Genomic DNA, 13223 nt, shown 5'->3' on the forward strand with positions numbered 1-13223 from the left:
CAAGGGCCCTGGACATATTTGGAAGCCATCTTGTCCCATCAATGTTACCTGGTTTGACCACATTTATGCCCATAACTTTCCCAAGTGCATGGAGCTCACGGGAAGCTTTTGCAGAGTGGGAGTAATGCTTGTAAACACCATTCAGTGTTTCTTTCAATTCAGCCAGCAGAGGCACTGATTTTATGCTGTCAAGCGCTGACAGCTCCAGTCTGTGAGCCACACACCAGATTGGTACAATTGAGGGACACATTTGTTTCAGCTTGGCTGCCACTCCATTGTGAACTCCCATCATCACAGATGCACCATCACAGCCGAAGCCAACCATCCGGGATTTCAAGTCTTGCTCAGTCAGGCCCACATTCCTCAAACCAACAAGTATGCGTCAAGGATGCCTTGGCTGTGGGCATGCTCCAATGAAACAATGTCCACAAATTGATTGACAGGTTTGCCATCTTCCACATATGTCAAGTAGACCATCTCCTGATCTTTCACGGATCGGTCAACACTGGAATCGGACATGACAGAGAAGAAGTGTGTGTTTTTTAGTTTCTCCACCAGGTCATCCTTCATAGATTGACCTATGGCCTGGACAAAGGTGCGACACGCATTGTCGTTCTTGTAAGTGTCACCAAGGTCCAGACCATTTTTGAGATGCAAGTCAACTAGGCTTGGAAACATGGTGAAGGGGGTCTTACAAAGTAAGCTATATTAAATAGCTTTGTCATCTTTTCTCTGACATTCTCTGACATCTTTTGAGGACACAAGCCATGGGTGTTCCACTTGGGTTTACTTTTGCAGCCTGAGCACCTTCGCAGTCAGAATGTGATGTCGTTTTGCTTTGTTCTTGGAGTGTTTTTATCCGGATTTTGCCACCATCCACACCAACAAAAAGGTTGTTCCCCTTAGCAAGACTGGGAAAAGCACGACAGCTTTTGCAGAACATAATGCCTGTCTCTGCATCAAATTCAGCAAATGGGAAGGTTTTCTTCCACTCCGGCAACCATTTGCGTCTTCTTTTTGCCTCATATTTGTTTGAGCTAGAGGCATTTGAGGAAACCTGCAAATAGAAATGTAAAAGTTGAACAATTGAGTGTGCAGCCTACATTAGTATTGGTGTGTGTGTTTGTGTGTGTTGTATGCAGCAGCCGCGAGTGTGTAAACAGCCCCGCGGCGCCCCCTCGCACACTACCCATCCCTACATGGGGAGAGGCGCAGCATTTTGCTAAGGACTAAATGCAATGGAGAGTTCTCATCTCAGCCTTATTACCCATAGGGGATGAAGAAGAGTAAGTAAATAAATAAGTGGTTAAAGTTAGTAACATGATCTGAACTGTTGCGGAGTTTTGACTCCTCATAGTTAAGGTAACGTTATCGTCATATCACTCAGTGTAAAATGGCTACTGACTGGTTAGCTAACTAACTGGTAACGTTAACATTAATACGAGCAAGCTTACCTCATTGACTTGGGTTGAATTCCCCGTTACAGCTGTGGCTGAGGCCGGAGATCCAGGGTCTGGTTCTGCTGTGCGTTTTCTCGATGTAACGGTAAAAAATTGGAGAATTCCTCCACGGGATGCCATTATTATTGTACATCACTCAACCTGCGAAATACACACACTCCGAACGTAGCTAGACCCGCGAATTCGAGGGGCCAGGAATTTGCGGGTCTAGCTACGTTCTGAGTGTGTTTGAGCTCGAGGCATCACAGACAGCTGTGCGGGTGGCTGACAGCCAGCGGCACAGCTGTAGCTACGTACTGTGTGTGTGTGAGTGTGTGTATTTTGCGGGTTGCTAAATGCTTTGTGCGTGTGTATATGTTGACAAGGAGGTTTTAATAACTGCTAAACAAAACGTGCAGTCAGTTTCATTTTCATCGCCGTTCGTAGTAGAGTTAGCAGGGTATATTTTAATTTGAACTCTCGTCCCAAATCCGTCCCAATTTATTTTTTTATCCTCCCCGACCCTATTTTTTTCGTCCCCGGGACGACGGGAGGTCCTTAAGCTCGAGCCCTGGGCACAGCGCCATCGAAGTGAAAGTATACATCCCCCTTAAAAGAGACAATCAATTTCCTGCACCAAGGCCTCGCAACCATCAGGTCTCAGTTTACCATGGCTCTGACAAGTCTGAATCTGAAAACCGTCATCCTTCAGAGACGACTCGGCCAGAGGCTAAGCAGCAGAAATTCAAGAGGATGTGTCTCTTCTGTAAGAGTGATGAGCATTACCTGTCACAGTGTTCAAACATCATCCAGTGCTCTTAGGAGAAGGTTGAAAAATGGATAGTAGACAAACGTTGTCGTAACTGCGGTCGCACCAACCACCGGCAAGAAGCTTGTAACTTAAAGAAAGCATGCAGTGAGTGCCAGGAAATACACCTCAGAGTTCTCCATTGTGTCGCTAAGCCAAGTCCACGCGTCTACCTCATCACGCCAAAGAATCGTGCTGTGCTCTCCAACTCCAAGCAAGGAGGGAGGGTCTACCTCAAGGTGGTGCCAGTCATCATCAGCCATGGGCACAAGTCCCTTGACACCTACGCGATCCTGGACGATGGAGCTGAACGAACAATGATACTGCCAGCTGCAGTTCAACATCTGGGACTCAAAGGGGAAGCTGAGTCTCTCTTTCTGCAGACCATCCGCCAAGATGTGGCCAGCCTCACTGGTGAGTCTGTTGACTTCCATGTGGCCTCTCTGACACAGCCTCCTAAGCAGCATCTCATTACGAGTGCCTTTACAGCGGGTTCAGATAGCCTTATCAGAGCAGTCCTACCCTGTGACCGCACTCCAGAAGCGTTATCGCCACCTGAAGGGGCTTCTGCTGAAGAACTTTAGTAAGGTTCAGCCGTTACTGCTAATTGGCTTGGATTGCACCTACCTGATCACAGCCACGGAGCCAGTCAGGGTCGGCCCCAAAGGTGGACCCACAGCAATAAATACAGCACTTGGCTGGGCACTTCAGGGTCCAGATGGGCTAACATCTCAGTAGACTTCATGCTACTTCGCATCTGTCAAGCCAGCAGCAGATGACCTCACCCGTGGCAAGACAGTAGCGGAGCTGGCGGCACCAAATCGGTGGATTCAAGGTCCAATATTCCTACGTGGCCTGCCTGACCAATGGCCGTCGCTTCCTGCCCTCACAGAGCCCGAAGATACTGACGAGCACAAACGAGCTACCTTCTGCGGCCTAACGCAAACCAGTTCAGTACCTCCAACACCAGATGTCACACAGTTTGACACATGGACAGACTTGGTCGAGGCTACCAAGCAGTTACTTCACGGGGCGGCAACTGACCTCTCCTTGCCTCAGTCTGACCTGCGTGACGCTGAAAGCCTCCTGTTGCAGCGCAGCCAAGCAGAATGCTTCGAAGAGGAGATTGAGTGTCTCAGGGCTGGAAAACCAGTAAAACCTGGCAGTAAGCTCAGTATGCTTTCACCGGAGATTGATCCTGCAATGGGTCTGATCCGTGTCGGGGGAAGATTTCGCCACATGGAGACTTCCTGTGATATGGAAATTCACCCCATTGTTCTCGATCCCAGCCATGCAGTCACAAAACTCCTCATTAAGGACAGGGACGAGCGCTTGCTCCATCCAGGGCCCGACAGGGTCTTTGCTGAGACTAGGCGCCAGTACTGGGTCCTGCGTGGAAGACAGGCCGTCAAGCATCATCAGAGGACTTCCACTGGATGCAGGAAGTGGAAAGGGAAGCCAGTGATACCGATTATGGCCGACTTGCCTTCTGCCCGTCTGCGGCTCCTCAAGCCTTAATTCTTCTCACTGGGGCCTCCACCAGATCCTGTGACGCCAAGCATGTTGCTGATGGGGCGGCGGGATGCCTCCCTTCAACAAGTATCATACGCTACAGACACCCTCAGCAAGAGGCGGTGGTGTCATTGTCAAATGATGGTTGACCACTGCTGGGTGCAGTTCATCAGAAGCTACTTGCCATCCCTTCACGTCCGCCATAAGTGGCGACAGCACACTGATGGTCTTCTTCAAGGTACTGTCGTGATGATAGTTGATCCTCAGCTTCCACGTGCCCACTGGCCAGTGGGGAAGGTCGTCAAGCTGAAGGCCAGTGATGATGGATGCATCCGGTCGGCTGAGGTTCAAGTTGGGGACAAAACGTACCTGCGACCCGTGGCACACCTTGTGCAGCTACCCGCTCTATTGGACGACGATGCTGATCCAGGGACTTCCGCTGCACCTTAGGGAATTTATTCTGTTTTACATAATAGCTATGCTATTCTGGGGGCGGCTGTTGTAAATTCCCCTTGTTTTCTTTGGTCTGCGTTGTATCGTTTGTGTTTTTTGGTCAGGCACATTTGGGGACAGCTAAGTAGCGCAGCTACGGGTCCTCGAGCTGTTTACCCATGTGCGTTTGATGACAGGACATTATTGCGGACGTATCGTCACCTACATAATTACCATCAAAGAGAATGCGTTCGTGAAGAATGTGAGCATACTGTAGATCTTTAGTGTTGGTAATGTTATGAGATTGTATGCATAGTGTCCTGCTGAGTCAGTGTGTTAATTAGCCTATTGATGTCCCGTTTTGATCTGTTATGCTGTTCAGAAATGGAGCTAATGCTACCGCTAGCTAGTTAGCTAAATTAAGCTATTCGGTGATAGTGTGTGGATGAGATGCTAACTTAGCCTTGATTAGCCATGTGTGTGTTTGCAACGTGTCTAATGTGTTTTAGCCTCAATTAGAATTGCTGTTGCTTATTATTAATAACCAGAGTATGGTTAGTTATTGTAATGTAAACCTTAGTTCTATTTCTGTGTATTTTGCAGAAACCATTCAATCATTCTACATTCATTCATCAATCTTCATTCAACCATTCATTCATCATTCAATACTGCTACAGCTGTTGTAAGAAGCCTTCAAGCTGAAATAAAGTCCAAAGACTGTATTTCCTGTCTCCGCGTCTACTCTCTAACCGGAATACTGTTTTGGATGAAGCGGCTCCGGCACAAACATCACACAATATAAGATTCCCCAACACAGTGCATGCCCCCATTTTGCTGAATCTTTTCAACATCCACATTGCCCAGACTCCCTCTGCCCTCTGTTACAGTAGGATTCCATTTTTCTTGGCAAAATAAATCTGTGGTCACAATAGGCAACTCTTTCCTGCAGCATTGGTTGAGTTTTCTGTCATTGTGTCAAAACCCAGTTTGCTGTCAGCAGTGTAACCATGCTGCCTCAAACAGAAACTCAGAGAGAAAATTACAGAGGGGATCAGAAACTCCAGCGCAGGTCAAACGATGAACTGCAATGTATCTTGTACCACTAAATCTAGTATAAATCTTTTCAAGGCTAAAAAGGGTTTAAGTTTCACAATCAATGTGTCCTCTATACATCTCTGGAGGTCTCCTGGCTTGACTTACACTTTGCAATATAATGTGACAGCGAATTGCACCACAGCAGCTTATCTTTACATTTTTGAGCGCTGTGTAACAGTGTGCTATAATGTATCACAGGGCTTGCGTCCTATCTCCCCCGGTTTCTAATACTGCCTCAGGCTAAACCAACACGGCTCAGGCCCTGATCTGGACTGGGATGTCCTACTAAGACTTCAAAAAGCCGCTGTCTGCTGAGAGAGAGGGGAAAGGTTTGCTTAATGCTTTCAGTCTGCTCTGCACCTGCTGGATAAACTGCCAGATCGAACACACACACACACAACCCCCCCCCCCCCCACACACACACACACGTTTGAGGATGTGTGTGTGTGAGTCCCTTGTCACACTGAGCCACAGCCATGTCGTAACGTGACAGGCTGACAGACAGACTAATACACATTGACAGCCAAACAAAACAAGAGGAGTGGACCTGGTTGTGACCTGTGCTTCTTTTTATGTGTGTTTTGACAAGCGTATTATTAAGTTGTCAGAAAACTGACAGTAACAAAAGGGACTGCCTTCTGACAGCTTCATCTCTCTCACTCCATAAACACGCACAGTGAAGGAAAGAGGTCGGCAGCAGGGAACACTCAGTTCAGAGACTTCATAGCGTACGAAGGAAAGTGTGCCCTAAAGGTTTCAGTATGCTTCAAATGAAGTGCTTGTTCAAACCCCCTACCTCGATTCTCTTTTCATGTCAGACTTTGGCACTTTGTCCAACAACTTTTTTAATTTTCCATAACAAAAAATCCGACAAGCAACTACTTTCTCGTTTTTCCTTCGTTGCAAAAGACTAAGTCCAAAAATTTCCGCCATTATGCCCATTTTTACGATTCCTCATGTTGTATCCCTCTCTCTGTGATGCAATATTTTTAGCGTGGCTCTTTTAACCTGGCCATTCAGAACATTTTTGCCAATAGACAGGGTTGAAATAAACTGGTTTCGTGCTCTGACCTGGAAACAACATAGTGAAAATAACCAGTTCCCCCAACACATACTTTGTCAAAGAAAGGGGGCATTGAGACGCACAAAACAAATCAACCCAGCAGGACCCGAAGCCCAATCCCTGACTATACAGCCATTCCCTGTTGTAGTATACTTAAAATGTTCTCTCCATGATAACTTAGGAGGTACTGTACATCATTCCCATTTTGTCTTTGATAATCACCTTAGGTCAGGGGTAGCCAACGCGGTGCCCGCGGGCACTAAGTCGCCCGCAGGGGGGAAATTGGTCGCCCGCGTGCATGTTCTAAAAATAGCACAAGTCACCATGGAGCTCCGTCTAAAAAAATTAATTAATACATTTTTATTTTTAAAATGACAATATTGAATATAACATTTTAAAAGCACACATTTTGTATGTACATATGTAAGTGAAATGGAGATTTGGTGCGTGAAATTGAACTCTGACCCCAGATAGGTTCAGAGTTGAACTCCACGCACCAAATCTCCGTTCCACCTTTAGCTGAGACAAGCTAGCATGAGCAGCTACGATCATGGGCCTCATCACCACACCGCACACACACACACACACACACACACACACACACACACACACACACACACACACACACACACACACACACACACACACAGCAGTGAGGATCTCAGCCTGCCACTGACGTTCAACCAGAAAACATCAGCAGTTAGCAAACAGAGATCACAGCTCCTCATATCTTTTCAGAAACTGGACAAAAGTTACAAACCACAGACTGTCTGTGTCATGGCGAATACAGTCGCTGGTTTATTTATGTCTGTAGGCCGTTATTATGAGTGTGGAATGAGCATATACAACGTTAGCTTAGCCTGGTCGAACCAATCTCCATTCAGAAAACAAGCATTTTAAAAGGTTTTTCGCCTGCCGTCTTGTCTGCAGACTTGTCAAGCATTAATTCATGGTTTTTACTAAGCGGTATCAGTATGTTGTTACTTCGGCATCATTTAGAAACGTGTATTACAATTTAATCACGGTAAAATATGTTCATTTTGTTGTAGTTGTAGCTCCCGAGCCAGCGCGTCTTGTTTGAATGATGCGAGTAAACACAGCTGGCAGCAGCGGTGAAACTCGAGCGATTAGAGCGAAGTCGCGTCCGGTGTGAACGCAGCATTACAACGACCCCTGATAGATCTCGCGAGAATGTGTATAAATATAGATACATTTTCATAACAAAAGAATGGGGTTGCTATAGCAATGGTAAATCATTGTTAATAATTATTGTGAGGAACCATTAACATTAACATGTGATCAGACAGTCCTTTAATATGTATTCTGATTATTATTAATAATAATATTATCATTAAAGGTGAACCGTGCAATTATGTTATTCAGGAAGTTTGTATCAAACAAGTAGCCCTTCGTATTACTCAGTACCCTTGAAGTAGCCCTCGGTGACAAAAAGGTTGGTGACCTCTGCCTTAGGTGAACAAGGGGAAGTAATACATTTTCCTCTTAGTGCTAATTAATCCACTAAGCAGCACTTACAGTAAGTATTTCAGTCTCTCTTCAGGGTGTAAGGCAGTTAGGTGTAGCCAGTGTTTGAAGTGGCCGAGAGTTCTAGATTAATAAATGGTTGTTGGTACTTCTTTTTCAATCCCTTGATTTCTTGTGTGCCTCCAGGAGGGATTTCCCTTTCATTCCGTGATACAAACAAGTATTTTCGCCACCCAAGAGAGGTAGTTTAGATTTAGATATTTGCATAATCGTGTGTGTAAGTAAAAAAGTGAGTTATAAGAAATACCGTCCTCCAGAACTTTTTCCTTGAGTAAAAAGCCCCAGTCAGCAGACTGCCAGATGGTATATTTAATATGACAAATTTTCCTTGTATCACTTTAATTATAAAGCAACGTGGCACCTCTTATAGCAGAATTTCGTATTCACCTTTCATTCACCTTACCACTTAAGCAGTCAGACCGTAGAATTTAATGTGTATCTACACATTTGAGTACACACTGAGAATTGTTAGGAATGTGTATGCTGGATAGAAAAATGCACCCATTATAAACCACACCTAATTACATCTATATGAAAGTGTTAACAAATGTGCCTTCAAATGCAGAAAACTCTGAAATGAAAAACTGCATGCTGCCACAGCGCTCTCCACGGTACTGAACCTGCCGTTTGTTAGCAGCAAGGAGATCTTTACTAATGCTTTTAGAATACAGTATATCCTTTCAATACGTTTTAAGTAAATAGTTGTATTATTGGGGACTATTTTCACAGATTTTTTATATTAATGACTATTTATCATGGCAGCAAATATCATGAAAAAACGCATGGTTTTGCATGATATCAAAACAAACAGGAAAAAGTAGAATATTACCAAATGGCCGAAGCCTGCGAGCTAGTTCAGGCAGTCAACTCGAGCACTTATGCTGCATTCAAACATAACGCCCTTTGCCCAAGGCCGGATTAGTACCTCCAGGGGCCCCTGGGCACTGAGCGCTCATGGCCACCCCCCAACCCACGTATCAAGAAGTAACACCACGCCTACCCAATCCTACCAACATGACCAATATTTTGAATTTTCAGTCAATCTGGCATGTCAAATCGCACACCTATTTGTCAAAAGCAGGGACACAGCCACATAGTTCAACCAAAGTAGGTCTAGCCTTTTGCCCTTTTAGTCAAAAATCCCAAGACAAAAATACAATGGATAAGATCCCAAGACAGTGTATGGCTCAGGAATACCTAGGTAATATCACTCAAAACCTCAGAACAGCACCCCACTTAATGCCAAAACATGACTGGCTGGCTGTACAAGTACACAAGGAGTTGTATTAGTTACAAACATTGAGAGTTACAAAAGTAAAATATGTAGTGAAATGGTGTGGTTGCTCAACTAAGTGATCAGTATATGTGATGGAAGATAGTGTGTGTTTGTGTGTGTGTGTGTGTGTGTGTGTGTGTGTGTGTGGGGGGGGGGTGTGGTGTGTGTTGGGGGGGTGTGTGTGTCTGAGAGAGAGAGAGAGAGAGAGAGTGAATGAGTGTGTATGAGAGACAGTGGATCTTAACTTTTAGAAGTGTTTCTTCCTTGACTTTCTCTTTGAAAAGTCTGTGATTAGGTCATCAAAATCCAGATCCCTCACAAGATCAGACTCGATGGCCATCAAAGAAAGGGCTGAAAGTCTCTTCTGAGCCATGGTTGTCCTAAGTTCATTTTGTATGTGTTTAAGCTGTGAAAAGGACCTATCACCCTCGCAGGTGGTTACAGGCAGTGTGAGAAAGCGCAACAAAAACATTGGGGAATGTTGTCTGTAGTCCATGTTTAAGCACCACCTGCAGTCTGTGTGCAGGAGTTTTATTTGGCTCTGTGCTGACAAAAGCCCTAAACTGGATCAGCTCCTGCCAGTCAGTGCCACCTCATGCTCCACTGTCTCGTCATCAAATACTCGTCTTTTACCAACACGGTGAGTCTCGTGCTGGTATGTCTGTGTCACGCCGGTGACGGCCCGGGCTGATGTCTCAAAGTCCGAAAATGTCCCTCGGGATGCAACATAAGTGCGCAGCGATTCCAAAAGTCACACAGCGGTCATTAGGTCAATGTCTTTCTTTTGCAAGCCAGTGCTCGTAAGGTTGAATTGGTGCAGTACAGTGTCCCAAAATATTGTCAGCAGAGCAGTCTCTAGTTTCCCAAGTTTGCCACACAGCGCAGAGGCTCGCCGTGTATCCTGACGCTCTTCGTCATCAGCCGCCAACATTTGTAAAGCCCCTCTAATACCTCATTCACACCAACGGTGTTTCAGGGCCGGTTCGGAGCTGGAGCTTGAAAAGCACCGGGTTTTCCTCTTCACACCGCAGCGGAGCAGCCTCTTAGCTCCGGAATCCGGTTCGTTTCAAGCACCAAAAAATTGTCCGAATAGAGCAAAAGCACCACATACGTCACGCTTACGTCGAGGCGGGGCAGGGGCAGGGGCGGGATCAACTCCTGAACAACATCAAAAAGCCCACGTTTTATCCAGTTTGTACACAACGATGGAGAAACTTAACAAGCAGCAGTGGTCCACTGAAGAGACCAGCTACCTACTGAAAATCTGGTCTTCCGAAGATGTACAGAGGAAGCTGGAGCACAATCGGCCATTGTTGTTGTTGTCGGTGTCAGCTGTGAGGGGTTTCCGCGCGGTTTGGCTTTATGAAGCAGGCACACAAACGGTTACGTCATGACGCAAACGATGACGCAATGACGCAGCACCAGTCGGACTCTGGGCTGTGTGAAAAGAGCCGGAGCTAAACCGAAGAACCGGTTCTGAACCTGAAAAGCTCTAGCACGGTGCTTGAACCGGAGTTGCGTTGGTGTGAATGAAGTATTATTGCAGTGTAATTCTCACAAAGAGCTCTTGTGGAGTCTCCTCTGCAGCTTCATCTTGTACAGGAGAGAGATTTTAGCGTCAGTGTGACATTTTCAGTGAACATTTTATTCCATCGGTGGGTAAGCAGAGCAAAAAGCATAAAGTGCTTGAAGTATATCAAAAAACTGGCTTGCTTCACGACAACTATTTTCAACACAGTTGACACCAACCAAATTCAAGGAGTGTGCTGCGCACGGAATGTAATGTATGAGTGGGTTGCTTTTCTTGAGATGAGCTTGCAGCCCATTATATTTTCCTGACATGTTGGATGCGTTGTCATAAGCCTGGCCATGGCAGTTTGAGAAATCCAGCCCCATATCAATGACCATCTTCATCACACAAGATGAAAAAGAAATAATAATAATAATAATAAAAAAAGATTTTTTTTTTTTTTCTTCATCTTGTCACTGAGGGCCCTCTTTACTCAAGGGCCCCTGGGCACTTGCCCAGGTTGCCCATATGGTTAATCCGGTCTTGCCCTTGCCACTCTACAGCCAACCAAACAGAGTCTCCTTAATATGCCGCTCTATTTAACCTGCCAGATCTCTCTATTTATGCTTTGCTTGCTGCTGCTTTGCTTCAGCTACTTCCACGTCGCTGCTGCTTGCCTGCCCCACCACCACCCCAGCTTCCACCTGTAGGCTCGGGGGGTTAGTTATTTAATCATCACTCATGGTGCTATGTATATCTATGGAGTGATGAGGCCCGAGCCTAGTCGCCAAACTCAACTATGCTGCTTCTAATAAACATGTTAAAGAAACACGTGAGTTGTCTGACTGAAATTGAAATCATGATTCCCTTTGACCCTGTTGAGTGGAATAATGAAAATGATCAAGCCTAGATGATTAGCCTCGTTTAATTTATTGTCTCTGTATTATCAATGATTTCACACTTCCAATACTCACTGTGGAAACTACTTTGCACCAAATCAATCCACAGAGTAGATGAAGATCATAAGAAGAGTTATTGCACTTATTTATCAGCCCAACACTTTGCATGTAAACAGCAGAAAAACATTCAGCTGGTTCTTTTGGAGACTAACCTGTCGATGATGCCGCACATATCAATCTGCAGGTGGCTGTAGTTTCCCAGCATCCTTTGTTGCACTTTGATCAGATCAACTTGCTGGTTATCCAGCGTCAGCAGACCCATACAGCCCTGGAACACTTTGAAGGGGTTCCTACACTCCTGACTGCTGCTGCAACCTGGAGAGGGAAACACACAACACTCACTTATTGGTTGGTCCACAGCTGAATTGACAACCCCTTCTCCCCCTTTCCTCAGATAATAACACTGATCGTGGGTACTTTTCCTAGGAATATATTAAATCATATTATAAGTACAATATTATGTCTGAATTCACGTGGGAATGTCTTATTATGTTAATCTCCACAGGATATTCTAGTATAGGGGGTCAAAACTTACAAGTGTTGAAGTGATTATGACATTTCTGACTCCAAGTGTTTGATCCTTCTTGGCTACCAAGCTGTGAAGGATATTTCTATATTTCTCATCACAAGCGCAAGTTCAGAATTAATGTCAACAAAAGTTGTGACACAAGAAGATAAAAGCCAACAAAGTGTGTTTCTTCTAATGTCATCTTGAAAAAAGCCTCTTTTAGGTTATTAGGCACAGTATCGGTTACCAAGATACTTGTGTGGTTCAAACAAATCTCACCATTCAGCACTGGAGATAGATTCCCCTCTGAAGAGAGACAACATCTAATCAGTCAGGGGTGGAAAGTAATTCAACCCTTTTTGATTGCTGTGAGATACTTCAGTGTCTTCAGTTTCGGCTAGTTTACAGTATACTTCCATTCCACTGCAATTCAGAGGCCCCTGATTTATTTGAGAATGTTCTGCATTTAGAACAACATGGAAGGGGCAGATAAAAAAGTTAGGCCATGTATAATGTGGTTAAAAGGGCTCCACTTTCACCAGCTGTACATTAAAGCTATGTTCACGGACAAAACATAATAGTCTTGTAATTGCACTGTTGAGGAACCTGCGATCTACATTTTTTATACCATACATCATTAAACCATAATTGCGAATATGTTATGACAATAAACCTCACAATATTATAGGCAAAACATTATTCTAAATCATGATTAGTACATCTAGTACTTTAAGTATAGTTTGATAGCATTTATATTTTTACCTAGGTAAAATAAACGTATTTCTTCCAAGCATGCTGCATGATGAGCGTATTTGGTTGTTTCGTTGCTCTACAGAAATGAAAACTAAAACTTTTTTTCATCAGCAGAGTTGCATTTTTAGATTGAAAGTGCACAAGATGCCTATCGTTTGATAATCACTGCAGATTTGTTCCCAAGTGTTTTTTTTCTCCACCTCACTGTCTGTGTACCCTCACGTAAGCTCTTATAATAAAATTAAGGGGGCTATCTTTGGTGACTTTGTTTCTTGCTGTTCTCTTCATGACTGCAAAAATGATTCGGAGAAGTTTTCAGACAG

The 13223-nt window shown here is 44.7% G+C and overlaps 1 protein-coding gene across 1 annotated transcript in view; it reads right to left on the minus strand.

The window, feature by feature from the left end:
- LOC307019535 (contactin-associated protein-like 4) overlaps nucleotides 1-13223 on the minus strand; it is a 111099-nt gene that overhangs the window by 51738 nt on the left and 46138 nt on the right. The window contains exon 8 of the mRNA XM_079650533.1: nucleotides 11792-12061. Within this exon, the coding sequence (XP_079506659.1) occupies nucleotides 11792-12061 (270 nt within the window). The remainder of the gene's footprint in view (nucleotides 1-11791; nucleotides 12062-13223) is intronic.

Source organism: Notothenia rossii (assembly GCF_949606895.1).
Source record: "Notothenia rossii genome assembly, chromosome: 1".
Classification (NCBI taxonomy): Eukaryota; Metazoa; Chordata; class Actinopteri; order Perciformes; family Nototheniidae; genus Notothenia; species Notothenia rossii.